At 35.3% G+C, this 14923-nt stretch overlaps 2 protein-coding genes across 2 annotated transcripts; both read right to left on the reverse strand.

Annotated features, from left to right (window-relative positions):
* Window positions 1-3940: 3940 nt before the first annotated feature.
* LOC133877741 (uncharacterized) lies at window positions 3941-5348 on the reverse strand. Its single transcript, XM_062316134.1, has one exon. It carries the CDS (start codon window positions 5042-5044, stop codon window positions 3941-3943), a length of 1104 nt encoding a protein of 367 aa, XP_062172118.1. The 5' UTR covers window positions 5045-5348.
* Window positions 5349-13874: 8526 nt separating this feature from the next.
* LOC133876655 (heat stress transcription factor A-2-like) lies at window positions 13875-14503 on the reverse strand. The gene has a single exon (XM_062314906.1). It carries the CDS (start codon window positions 14425-14427, stop codon window positions 14038-14040), a length of 390 nt encoding a protein of 129 aa, XP_062170890.1. The 5' UTR covers window positions 14428-14503; the 3' UTR covers window positions 13875-14037.
* Between the last annotated feature and the right edge of the window lie 420 nt (window positions 14504-14923).

Below are 14923 nucleotides of genomic sequence, written 5' to 3' on the forward strand. Positions count from 1 at the left end.
ACAGATAAACCTAGCCAACAGAAAGGTGCCTATGCGTTGACGGAGGACCCAACATTACTTGCACTATGGAATCGGTCACAAACAGTCTGTGCAGAAAAGCTATGACTAGATTAGATTAAGTACAGAGCAATAGCCAAATACAAGCAGAGATCAAGAACAGGTAAAAACACCCAAAACCAGAAGCTGACGTCGGAAGGAGCACCGTCGGCGGCGCGTGGAGCACACGCGCCGTCACCGGCGCCGGCGCGTGAGAAACACGCGCCAAAGACAGGAGAGCCGCAGCAGTGGAAGAAACGCCAGAAGTCCTCGGCTCCAACCAGAACCGGCAAAAGATGCAGCTGTGGCACACACGCGCAGTCGAAGGGAGGAAAACCCCAGGCGAGTGCATACCACGCGCCGGTGACCAGTGAGCGTCTCGGCCGGAGAAAACGGTGAAAGGAACAGAGGACGACGACGGGAGCGACTGGGGGGCGCGTGTCGTCAGCACATAAGCGGAACAGAGCAGATCTGGCACCAAAGAATATTGAAAAGTAAAGCCCCTACCAGATCTACCCACCGGCGGCACCGACGGAGGCACCACCGCTTCAGGGGCCTCAGAAAGGGTGTACCTGCCAAGCAAAGCAAAAACAAGAAAACAGAAAAAGAAAACAACCACCATAGACCAAACGGCTAGGGGACTAAAACCACCACCGGAACAAGTCCGTGGGACAAAACTCCACAACCCTATTGGTTGGGAGACTCTAGCCTCCACTGGACCAACCCAGGGAGGAAACAAAACCTCTAGAGCCCCAAGGGGCTAAGAGGACAAAGCAAAGGCCGGGAGGAGGGGGCGCTATGGCCCCCTCCCCCGGCAAACAGACTGACTCTGGAGAGGTTTTTTGGAGAGCTCTGAGAGAAAGAGAGAGAAACTTCTAACCATCCAGACTCGACCCATTATATACTGTCAAAAATAAATAAACTCATTAATTATATCTTCATTATTCAAAATTGAAAAGATGCAAATTCTACTACACATGGCTAGCCAAAGCATCAGTTAAACAAGTTATTGACGACGTTTTGATAGAAGAAATTTCTATTTCTATTTATAATATTGTTTTGTTAGAGCAACATGCTCTATTTTTAAGATTATGAATAAAGTTAATATTTTGTTCTTTAAAAAAGAAAAAAAACTCATTATACTTTCTCATTTTTCATCAATAAGAAATCCAAAGTATAAAAATCCCATCTTTTAAATTTTTCGCGGTAATATTTTGTAATTTATATATATATAATTTAATAGTTTGTCTATGCATATATGAACCCTACGACTATGAAGGGTGCAAACCGAATGGGAAATTTATATGCTGTTGATGGTATGATTTTGTGCAAGTATTCAATGCTTATACTGCAAGTGCTTATATATATGGCCTTTACACAATTAATCGAATATTTTTCCCCCACATTGCTTGAGAAATATTAATATTTAAAAATCATTTTAAAAAATATTAATAAAATATAATTTTACTAATATCCAGGTATGAGTTTTACAATTCCAAATGCATAGTCAATGACTAATTAAAATGCATAAGAGAATATTTCCCTAAATCCAAAAGATACACTGCAACAGTTGTGTTGTAAAATGAAGTTTAATATGTGTAGTTTGAAATAAGATGAATATGGTTATGAATTAGGAAGCTAGAAATAAGATGAACATAATTAAATTAATTGTCATTGCTAATTCCAAGGGAGAAAATTGCATCGATTGAGAATAGTAAAAAAAAAAAAAAAGGAAAAAGTTTACGGTCTTCATGCAATATTATTCTTCTACTGAGAACCAGACTTAGAACATTATCAGAAAATTAAAGAGAGAGAGAGAGAGAGAGAAACAATCGTTTAATCCAATCGAAGTATACGATGAAATAGATTATACAATTACCAGGTACTCTCTTTCTAACACGGACACAAATGTGCTAGCAAGTACAACTAACTACAAAAAGAAGTTTTTCTAATAAGTGCTAAGAACTTTCTCCTAATTTCCATATACAATTATAGTCCCAATGAATGATGGATTTACATTGTGTACAGTTTAAGGCCATATCTCCCACATAAGTTTCATTGTCCAACATAGGATCTCCCACATAAGTACTAAAAGTGTTTTTACCTTCAAAAGTTTCACCGCAAGCATCACATGGACGAGGGTTCTTAGTTCTCCAGGCAAAATTGAAAGGGTGTTGGTGATCTTCATCAGTAAAATTTATTTCATTCTTAATGTAGGGAGATTGTCCAATTGCGCATTGAGGGTGAGCAGCAAAATTGCATTTTATACGGTAATAGAACCAATGATTTGTATTTCTTTCTTCTTCACAAATTAGACAATAATATTCTTCAGAATCGTTTTCGACCTCATAAGTAAGTGTGAGGGGATGTAGGTGATACTCACACTTAGCTTTGAGTGGGAGTGTTGCACAATCAAAATCCAACGCAAATTCGCATTCATTGCATACAAATACTGCACCATCATGGACCGAACCATCTGACCATATTCTGGTGTCCGAGCTATGATCACAAGCGTTGCACATTTCAGCAGACCTTTTAGCGAAGGATAGGGGGTGTTCGTGACCATCATGTTTAAAGATTTTCGGAATTGAACAACATCGGATGTCCATGCTGTAGCTAGGGGTGTACAAGCGGTTATAACCGGCGGTTATTGGCTAAAACCGCTAACCGCTAACCGCCTAGCGGTTATTTTTTTTTACCAACCGCAACCGCTAACCGCCTAGGCGGAGGCGGTTATTTTTATAACCGCCGGTTAGCGGTTATAACCGGCGGTTTGAAACCGCTTTCAAATTCTGGTTTTGGGCCGGGTTTAGACCGGTTTTGGGCCGGGTTTGGACCGGTTTTGGGCCGGGTTAAAATCAGTTTTGGGCTACTTTTTATACCAGTTTTGGACCGGTTTTGGGCCATTTTGTCTTTCCACCCTAATTTTCTTTAATACATCTTTTGACTGCAAATAATCACCGGATATCCCTGCAAGGCTATTCTTTTAATTAACAATAAAAAAAATTTATATCTTCTCATAGTTTCAACAATTTAATCATCAAAGGTAACTCCTTAAAAGTGATTAAAGCATTTCGTAATAAATATCACTCCCTAAATTGGAACATCCTCCCCATCATCATTGATATTAATTCGTTTTCTCATTTACAAAGCAAAGATATAATCTGAGTAAAAAAAAAAACTTTAGAATCATAGAAGTAGTAGACTATCTTCATCATTGATTTCACCAGTAGCATTTCCATCCTCTCTTCTTCCGCTCTATCCTCCCATGCATTAAACTGGTTCTTTGATCTGAGCTTGATCGTTCATCTTCTTTTCTTCTTCATTTTTTTTTTTTTGAGAGAGAAAATCTTTTCTTCTCTTATTTGCCTATAAATATATATATATAAAAGAAAATAAATAAATAAATAAATAAAAGCACAACAACACCCCCCATATTTTTGAATGATCAGAAAAGGGAACGTGCACAAGTATGGGTCTCAAATTGGGATATGTATTATGTCAAACACGTGGATTTCACAATCAATAGACATATATATATATATACACGAGATCGGCAGAGATGAGAGGGCAGAGACGACTTACGGCTGACTCGGCTGAGACGAGATGGGCACTGGGCAGACGAGGGGGCGGCGACAAAAATGAAAATGGAATGGGGAGACCTAAACCTAAAACATCTGAGATGAGATTGTTTATATATATTATCAAAACGGCGTCGTTTTGGGCATTGCTGAATGCCCAAAACGACGCCCCTTTAGGCTCATGTCAGTTTTTTTTTTTTTTTTTTTAATATATATATATAAAAGCGGTTAGCGGTTATTTATAACCGCTTTTAAAAGCGGTTATAGCAGTTATAAGCGGTTAACGGTTTTAAAGCGGTTATAACCGCTCCGTTTGAACACCCCTAGCTGTAGCCACAGTCGAGGCGGTGGCATACATAAGCGAAGCCATGGCTTAAACGACGACAAGCATAACAAAATGTGAGGCCACCAGTAAACTTTCCGATTGCAGAGAGGGTCAGCTTATGCGGGTGAATTGGGTGTCGCTTCTTTAAGGGTAGTCTAGCGCAGGTACTATGGAGAAAGTAGTGGCATTGCTCACAACTATAAAATGGGGCGGAAATTGATTGCATACAACCTTCACAGATGAGCTTATGATGATCAACCTCGACTTCGTTGCGGCTGAGGACTAACTTATGTTCGTGATAGAAACGTTTGACCTCCTCACGATCTTCATCCTCTTCTAAGTAGATATCCTCGTTGACATCAGATTCTATGCTTGAGTCACTTGAGTATGTGATACCGATTACTATTGGGTCGAATGGATTTTTGACTGCGCATTCCAAATGGGCTACGAAATCACATTTTTGACAATAATAACCCGCATACTTGAGGTTGACCTTTCTACCGCAGAAGTAACAGAATGCATGGTCGTGCTCTTTGAACACTTTACCAAGGGAATAGATGAGAGTGACCACGTGACGATCTTCCATAATGTTAATGCTACGTCGCTTCAAAGCACATAGAGTGTGAGCCAAGTGTCGACAAACGAGACATACCTGGGCGTCGCCGCTCCAATCCTCACCACAGAGTTTACATGTGAACTGGATCTCTTGAAAGATGGGAACGAATTCATGTTGGTAACAGTCGTCACGTTTAGTCGGCCAACTGGCTGAGGCACATTCGATGTCAAGGCCGAAATTGCAACTATTGCAATGGTAGAAGAAGCCATTGACGCAATTCTTACCGCATACATCACATATTCTAAGCCATTTTCGCATCAATTTGAGGACAAGGGTGTGGTTTGGATGCACAGGATGTTGTATCTCAAGGGGTAAGTCGGCGCATGACTGATGAAGGAGGAAGTCGCAGTGAGTGCATTTGTAGGCAGGACCACATGATACTGATTTATCGCACCCGGTGCAAACATCTTCATTTTCTAACTCTTCCACCAACATCAAGGGATGCTCTTCGTGGCTAAAATGTTGGATCTCCAACTCTCTCAACATTTCTCCCGATTATCTGCCTCTCTCTGTACGTTTTTTTCTATCTCTGCAAGCTTTAGAACGAGCTTAATTAATTTAGTCGTGAACAAAAAACAAAAAAGAAGAAAAGAGGAAAATAGAGCAAACAAGCACAGATGGAGTTAAACCCATGAGTTCTTTCTTTGAACAAAATGTAACCGTAGAGTTTTGAGAAGGCTCACCGGAAACTGAACGTAACCGAGATCGGTAGATTGAGCAGACCCCCAATGAAAAAACCCAAAGACAGAAAGTCAGGGTAAGCAGGGAGGAGTTAGGGGGCAGGCGGTCAGCAGTGCCAGTGCGTGATGAATAAAAGTTGGGCCCAAGCATTTTTAAAAAGAAGAATCACTCAATAATGGTGTGGACGCGGACAAAAACCAATCATGATGCCAGCTGGTTGGTCTTCAGGAAGTGACATCAGCTGGTCGGCCTAGCATAGTCTAGCTGTGAAAATGCAGAGTGGATTCCATTATTAATAATATCAATATCCGTAAATAAGGATGTTACTTTTATACATCTGCATTTGCATATTATTTATATTCATGTATGTATTTATTGTGATTATTATTCTTTATCCACTTATGAGATAGTAGACATTTTAGATTACTATTTAAACTTATATATAAAATTAAATAATATAATTATTATTTTATGTAAGTTTAAATAAATTAATATTTAACTTGTAGACAATTCGCGATTATTAATCATAAAAAGTTATTGTCTCATAAAGTAATTGAGATTTAGATTACTAAAAAAAAAAGAAAAAAAAAAAGAGTAAATGTAATGAAGTACGACATTGAGAGGATAATGAAAAAAACCTAACATAACCTAAAAGTCATAAACATAAGAATCTTATAAGGCTCACCTGAAACTGAAGTTATTGAACGTAATCAAGATCGATAGATGAATCGAGAGGGTTTTTTTTTTTTTTTTTTTTTTTTTTTTTTTTTTTTTTATCAATTTAAGCTTTTAAATAAATTGTGGATTAACAGAATACAAAAGTATAGGTTATAAATTTGAATCATATCTCATTTATTTACTTTCAATTTCAATTAAACATTTAAAGTATTAGGCCTCGCGTATTACAAGTGAGTATGAGTCTACACATTTGGAAGATTACTAAAATGTTAATTAAATAATTTATTTATTTATTTATTTATTTTTCAATGGAGTCTTATATTTCTCATTGGCTCGATAAATAAAAGGCCCAATATCCATAAAGTCCAAGCAAAATTTTAGGGTCACAAGGGGCCCGTAAGCCCAACAAGCACCTGACTTAGGCATACATCGTCAAAGAGGCAACAGATCCCCATGAACGCTCACCCCAAAAAAAAAAAAAAAAAAAATACTCTCTTAAAGAAGGAAATGAATGCTCACCAAAAGAAATCACCTAAAATAAGAATACTCCACTAAAGGCAAGAATACTCATAAAGACAATGAATGCTAAAGGAAACTTTCAGCGTGATCAAAGGCCTAGTCAGCCAAATCAATCGCTAATTTAAGATACTTGCGTCACCTAGACATCTAATCAAACTAAGACCACATCTATATAAGTTTGGCTGAAGGCAGATTAGGTATGCTCTTATGTCCTAATCTTTATATATTTCTTTGATTCTCTTATTAGCTTACTTCCACGCCTTTACTTACTTAAGCATTAAAGGTGGCACTCCCACTCTTCTGCCCCTTCTGCGGCGCATTAATTGTAATATTTGGTTGCCTTGCAAAAATTTTGAGTCAAGAGCTAAACATTGATAATTACTGTTAATTTTTTTAGTGTTAACACTTTTTACATACTTAAACTTTTAAAATAAGCGGTTCAACAGACTCTTTATAATGAAAGATGATCAAAGTTGGAAAAGAAAAAATCCCCAAACGTTTCAAGGATCAAATGGGGGATGCTCAATCCTGTGGAGCAACTCCAATTTCAGAATTGTGGACCATTGTCTGTCCAATAATCAATAATAGTCCTCTTCAAAAACATATCAATAATGGTCTGCCAGCAGTTTGGTCTTCGACTCTTCACAAGGAATATTACGAAATTTATTTTAATTTTGTCAAATTCATGGAAAAAGAATTGCGTGATATGCATTTATAATACTTTTCCGTACTGATCTTATACTTTTTATAATCTCTTTCATGAAAAAAATTTGAAATGTGGTGTAGTAAACGAAATTCAAAAGACAATTAAATTAATCCTAAGATATGAATGAGGATAAGTTGTAATGGAGCTTAATTAAGAATTTAAGACAACATTGGTTTAATTATTTGGAAGACCGAAATTAACAAATATGTAATGAAATAATTTTCTAACATCAATAACTAGCTTCTAGCTAGAGCATTAACACAACCCAAGAGTAGTTTTTGTTCAAGGAAAACTTTAGTAAAGCGAAATTCTAAAATAACTTAACACTCATGACATAGTCTTCAAAATTACTCCAAGTTTATACAAGACTAGCTCATAATTCACGCTATGTGCAAAATTCTTTATTATAATTTAATTTTAGAATTTAAACACATTTTCATTGTACTTTTAATCATAGGTTAAAAAATAAGTGTAAACAAAACTATCATACTTCTTTCAATAAAAAGACATTAAAGGTTAAGACCCTTAATTTTATTTTAATCCATAAAAAATAATTTTTTTTTTTAAATCTTTATTCCCATAGGTGTATTTTATAACGAAAAGAAGTATATAAAAAAAAAATAGCAAGAAGAAAATCTAAATTCTGATTATTAAAGCATTAATAGAAAATTAGCATAAATTTTATGATAATGTTTGTGTGATACCTATTAAATTTTAGGGTTAAGCACATTTTTAGTCCATGAGTTTTGAAAACTTTATTTTTTAATCCATAAGTTTCAATTTGCATCATAAATGATACATTAATTTTGGAAAATGATCAAATTAGTACATCGGTTAACTTCTCCGTCCAAAAATTAATGGTCCGCCACATGTCAACCTCTAAGGTTGACACGTGGACTATATAAAAAATTAAAATTAATTAAAAAAAAATGGGTGACTCAGCCACCCCCTTGGCTACCATGGGGGTGCCTGGCCACCCCCATTTTGGCCAAGGGGGTGGCTGGCTGGTCTGGGGCGGCCACACCACCCTGGATAGAAAATAAAAAAGAATAAAAAAAAATGGCAAGATTTGTTTTGGCTTTGACCACCCCCAAGGGCCATGGGGGTGGTTCGGCCACCCCCAGTTCGGCCGGTTTGGGGGTAGCCGAACCACCCTCATGGCCTATAGGGGTAGTTCGGCCACCCCAAGGGTAAAACGAGAAAAAAAAAAAATTGAAGGGTCAAACCGATCTTGAATTTTTTTTTTTTTTGTCATAGGGTGGCCGAACTATCCCATGGGGGGTGGTTCGGCCATCCCAGACCTGCCAAGTGAGCCGCCCCCTTGTTTTTTTGTTTCTTTTTTAATTTTATTATATTTTTAATTAATTTTTAAAGATTTTTTAATTTTTAATTTTTTATATAGTGCCACGTGTCAATCTTTGAGGTTGACACGTGGCGGACCGTTAGTTTTTGTCGAAAAAGTTAACTGAGGTATCATTTGTGATGCAAATTGAAACTCAGGGACTAAAAAATAAAGTTTTCAAAACTCAGGGACCAGATGAGTATTTAATCCTAAATTTTAATACAAATAAAACTAATAAAATTATGAACATTAAAAAAAATAACACAGAGCAAAATAAACAAAACTTTATTTTTCTTTTAATAAATTCAAAATAAAACAAAATCTTTCACTCAACATTTAATGCAATCAAATAAACCCTTTCACTGTGCGGGATTTGGTTACATTGTGCGGGATTCCAATGATATGGTGGTGGCCGCAGCATGTCATTCGGTGAGGTTTTTGACTGATCCTATTATTGCGGAGTCATTGATGGCTTTAAGGGCTGTTGAATTTTGTAAAAATAGAGGTTTTTCTCACAATATTTTGGAGAGAGATTCTCTAATTGTGGTAATGGCTCTTAATAATAGGGATGATAATTAGCGCAAGTATGAGCAAATTATGCATGATATTGATGTGGTCCTCCAGTGTTTTAATAGTTGGCATTGTTATCATACAAAGCAGGGGGCCAACAAGGCAGTTTATAGGTTGGCGAAGGAGGGTGTCTTGCATGGCATTGATCGAGTTTGGTTTAATGTTATCCTTGATTTTCTTTTTTCTGTACTGAACCGGCCAGAGCAACAGTCTCTGGTTATTTAAGGCTTTTTAGGCTCTATTTTGCATGTTTGTTTATTCAATGAAATATCAGTGACATTTTCTTCTTCTTCAAAAAAAAAAAAAACCCTTTCACATCACGTTCAATGCTTAATCAAATAAATTTTTGTTTGATTTTGCTTTCAAAAGTAGAGAAAACACTTCAAAAAAAAAAAAAAAAAAAAAAACCTGAGTGAATCATACAAAAAAAGAAAAAAAAACTATTAAGCATTCAAAAGAATTAAAAAAAATAAGACCCTTAATTTTATTTCAATCTTTATAAATTAAAATATATTAAAATCTTTGTTCCCGTATGAATAGTTTAAAATTAAATGAAGAATAAAGAAAAAAACAGTAAGAAGAAAATCTGTAGGTTATGATTATCAAAGCAATAATAAAAACTTAGCAGGAGTCTCTAATATTATTGATGTGATACATATTATATTTAGATACAAATAAAACCGATATAATTATGGACATTCTAAAAAAATACATAGCAAACCAAACAAAATAATTTTTTTTTTATGAATACAAAATAAAACAAATTTGTTTACTAAACATTGAAAGTAATCAAATAAACCTTATAGTAGTGAGTAGGCTCAATGCTTAATATCTCTTTAGTGTTTCGAAAGTATTTATGTTCATTTTATACACAACAAACAAATAAATTCTTGCATTGTTTTGCTTTCAAAAGCAAAAAAAAAATACTTAAAAAAAAAGGTAAAAATCAATTAAATCATACAAACAAAACAAAAATATTCCATAAAACATTCAAATGAATTTAAAAAATTTCACAATTTAAACACATCTTCATCGTATTTTTCATTATTGGTTAAAAAATGTATGTAAAAAAAATTATCACACATCTTTCAATAAAAAGACATTAAAGGTGTAGACCCTTTAATTTTATTTTAATCTACAAAAAGTAAAATCTTTTAAGATATTTGTTCCCATAAGTGTAGTTTATAATGAAAAGAAATATATAAAAAAAAAAAAATTGGTTAAATACAATTGCCCCCCCCCCCCCCCCCCCCCACCCCCCTAAGTTGTCACTCATTTTCAATTTGCCTACCAAAGTTTGAAAAATTGCAATGTCCTATGCCCTCTCGAAGTTTCAAAGATTTGTAATTCAGGCATTCCGTCACCCTCAGCAGTTAGATCCGACGGAAAAGTTAACACATGTGTGTCACGTGTCATGTTCGAAGATAACGTCCCATTTATACCATTGTTTTAACTAGTTAAATTACATTAACGCCCTTGAAAAACAACACACACATTTCAAAATTGATGTGAATAGTAATTTATCACACATTTAATGATAATTTAAAAAGCATTAATTTTGGGAGGAATCAAGGAGTGAAAGAAGACATAATCCTAAAAAAAAAAATTAAAGACAAAATGCCGAATAATAAAATGAAAACAAGAGATTTTATGTGATTTGGTTTATGACCTACATCCATCCACAGTATAAAACCCAAAGGGTTAAAGGCTACATTATAATCCTATTTCTCTTGATTTAACTTACAATACAAATAATCCATATTTATAAAGATGGAGAAAGAATACAAAAGGTATGGGAAAAGATAAAATCAAATCAGATTTAATTATAATAATTACAATCACACTATACAATATTACAATCTCATATATTCTTCTAAGTATCCAATCAAACTAAGACTACATCTATATAAGGACTAAACTTGCAAGGATTCAAAATCGAGGACTAAACTTGCATAATTACTGTTGATTATTTTGGGCATTAACACTTTTTATGGGCCTAATCTTTTTTGAAATAAACAAGTGAGGATTGAACAGATTCTTTACAATGAATGATGAATAAAGTTGGGAAAGAAAAAAGCCCCAAACTTTTCAAGGACCAATATTGGTGGATGCTCAATCTTGTGGAGCAACTCCATTTTCAGAGTTGTGGACCATTGTCTGTCCAATAATCAATAATGGTGTGGACGCGGACAAAAACCAGTCACGAGGGTAATAGTCTGCCTGTTGGTTGGTCTTTGACTCTTCACTAGGAATATTACGAAATTTATTTTAATTTTGTCAAATTCATGGAAAAAGAATCGCGTGACATACATTTATAATACTTTTCCGTACAGATCTTATTTTATTTTATTTTTATTTTTTATCTATTTCATGAAAAATTTGAAATGCGGACGATTTTATAAACGAAAAAAAATAGTGAACTCTCTAATAATAGGTCCAGAAAAATCAATGTTGAAATAATTACAAAAAAAAAAAAAAAAAAAAATAGCCAAACATGAAAAGAATATGGGCAAGGGGAGTAGCAGAGTGTTAAAATATTAATTAAAGAGTAATGCTGTGTATCACATTTTTATTCGATAAATATTCCGCAATTTTGACATAGTAGTCTCAATCAACCCTTAGCCTTTATTTATTTATTTTATATATTTATTTATTTATTTTTTAGCATTACTCATAATCCAAAGGTTGATTAAAATTGTCAAAACAACATTTTGTGATAAAAATATAATTTTTAGCATTACTCATATAATAAATGATTAAATCATTTTTTTTATTACTTTAAGCTTTTAAAATAAGTGATAAGTAATTTAAGTGGCTTTTCATGATATTGGTTTCATGTAATAATCGGAGTCATATACTGCACTTGCTTATATCTAACATTTAAAAAAGATTAAGGTCATACAACCAAATGACTTGTCCCCCTGTTGGTTTCACCACCTTACCTGGGAATCCTTAAGATTCATTTTGCACTAAAGGCCCGTTTGTTCGGTGTAAAATATTTTACGGAAACTGTTTTATTTTTTATATTTTAGTATTTGACACGACTTAAAATATTAGCTAATCTGAAAATGTTATTCGTTAAATAAAAAAAAAAAAAAAAACTTTAATGAGACTAAACCATTTATTGACACTCTCTCATGCCCCTCGGTAGGTAATTGTAAGAAGGTCCTTATAAGATTTACTTGCCTGAGCACTCTCGACAGTTGTTTATTTTCACACTCTTCATTCGCAGCTCTTCTTCATCATCTCTCTTTAATGCTAGACAAAAAATATTTTTCGGATCATTTTTCAGAATGGCAAACAAACAACAAAATTTAGCCACTTTCTTTGAAAAATATTTTCAGCTGAAACAAATGGATCTTCAGATTATAATTTATAATTATGTGATCGATGTTGGCTTATAATATTTTTATTTATTTGTTTATTTATTGTTATTTTTCATAGAACTGTCCGTAGCTATACAATTACTCAAAAGGATGGCTCAAATTTTCCCCTTTTCAAATACAAAAGTGCATTTGTACGATTAGTTATTTTTTCAAGAGCAACTTTTAACTCTTTCGATTAATATATTTGAATAAAATGAGCCCGTATCAACATATTGACGTTACATTCCTTTATGTATATAGGCCTTCAAAGTTTCAATTCTAAGTATTCAAAGCTTATACTGCAAGTGCACGTATGGCCTTTATACAGTTGAATATTTTCCCCCACACTGCTTGAGAAATATTAATATTTAAAAATCATTTTAAAAATATTATTTTACTAATCCAGGTATGAGTTTTAAAATTCCAAATGCATAGTCAATGACTAAAATGCATAAAAAAATATTTCCCTAAATCCAAAAAAATACACTGCAACAGCTGTGTTGTAAAATGAAGTTTATTATGTGTAGGTTGAGATAAGATGAATATGGTTATGAATTAGGAGGCTAGAAATAAGATGAACATAATTAAATTAATTGTGTCGTTGCTAATTCGAAGCTAGAAAATTGCATCGATTGAGAATAGTAATTGCACCCAGTAGCTTTGGGTTGGCAAATAAAGGCATCGATCTTCAATTCAATATTTTACAAGGATTTTATGGAATGAAAAAATGTGTGGTTTGTGTGAAAAAATTGGTGCTAATGGTGGTGGCCGGGGGTTCAATTTTGCAGCTTGGGCTATATATGTGGTTTGATATATGATAGAATTTACTCATTCATATAATAATAATAATAATAATGACAGTCTTCGATACTATTTATTTACTGAGAACCAAACTTATAACATTATCAGAAAATTGAAAAATGAGAGAGAGAGAGAGAGAGAGAGAGAGAGAGAAACAATCGTTTAATATTCCAATTGAAGTATACGATGAAATAAATTATACAATTACCATGTACTCTCTTTCTAACTCAAGACACAAATATGCTAGCTAGTACAACTAGGGGTGTAAATCCGGAGCGGGTTCCCGGGTATTGGGTGAAACTCGGGAACCGGCTCCGGGTCCCTGGATTTTAAGATTTTTACACCCGGGCCCGGACCCGGGTATCCGGGGTGTCCGGATACCCGGGTAAAACCGGGTATCCGATCCGGATTATATATTAAAAAAAAATTTGACGGTATAAATCCTCAGATTTCCATGGGATGCAAACAGCTAAGTAAGCAATAGAAGATGGAAATCAAAACAAACGCACCAGATATTCATCAATAGATTGGAGTCAAAATATGCAGCCCTCAAAAAAAGGAAGACTGATCGACTCTACCTAAAGCTAAAAAATAAAATTCAAATTTTACTAACCCAATTCGAATTCGACAAAACGAATGCAAAGTTGGGACATTAAGAGCCTTCAAAATCACAGAATCTACGAAATACTGCAAAAGATAACTCAAATGATGCTTCTACAGGTTATCTGATGAATCATTCAACAACTACAGAACAGAGAAGACTTTTTTATCAAAGGTAAGAGTAGCAGAACAGAGAAGACATTTATAGCAGAGGAAATTAAGAGCAACCTAGATATAGTTCTGCAAAAGCATCAACAGAAATGCAAGAAGGACCACAATTTTCTATTCCAGAATAGGGAATACTTACATATGTATTGAGCTGGCGAATGAAGCTGGAGAAGTTACTGTGCTTGAAGTGGCGGGGAAGAAGGATGTTGGAGAACTTGTTAGGGTCCCAAACGATGAAGCTGTTGCGAGCTCCGCTCCACGACACAATCGAGTCCGTCGACGAGTCTTCCACCATTTCAAAGGTCTTGGTAAGAAACGGAGGCGGACCCACCTCGTGTAGCCCCGCCATCGGCTGCGGCGAGAAGGTCGAAGACGAAGAGGACGATAATCCCGCAGCGCATGTCACAGAGTCTTCCTCTTTAACTCTCACTCCCTTCATGTGCACCCCCTTCTCAATAGCGTAGTGATGCCGTGAGCAGGAGAGGGGTTTTGATTCTTTTGATACCGTAGTGATGCCGTGATGCCGTGAACAATGTGATGCCGTGTCGCCGTGAGCAGGAGATGGGTTCTGAAGGTGAAGAGAAATGGAGCGGCGGCAGTGAGCAGGAGATGAGTTTTGAATCTTTTGATACTTGATTCACTTGATTTGGATGATAGCCTAGGGCAACAGTGAGTCAACAGAGAATGACCAAATGCTCCTCCAGTCCTCCCCCTCTTCCTATGCATGTAGTTTTAGGATAAAAGGGCAGGGGAGTAATTTTTTATTTTTTAATTAAATAACCTACCCGGAGCCGGGTACCCGGGTATATCCGGGATTTTTTGAAATAAATACCCGGCTCCGGCTCCGGGTACCCGGATCCGGGTACCCGGGTTCCAACCGGATTTCCCGGTTTCCCGGTTTTCCGGAGCCGGTTAATGCCCGGATCCGGATTCCC

Source organism: Alnus glutinosa, chromosome 9 (assembly GCF_958979055.1).
Source record: "Alnus glutinosa chromosome 9, dhAlnGlut1.1, whole genome shotgun sequence".
Classification (NCBI taxonomy): domain Eukaryota; kingdom Viridiplantae; phylum Streptophyta; class Magnoliopsida; order Fagales; family Betulaceae; genus Alnus; species Alnus glutinosa.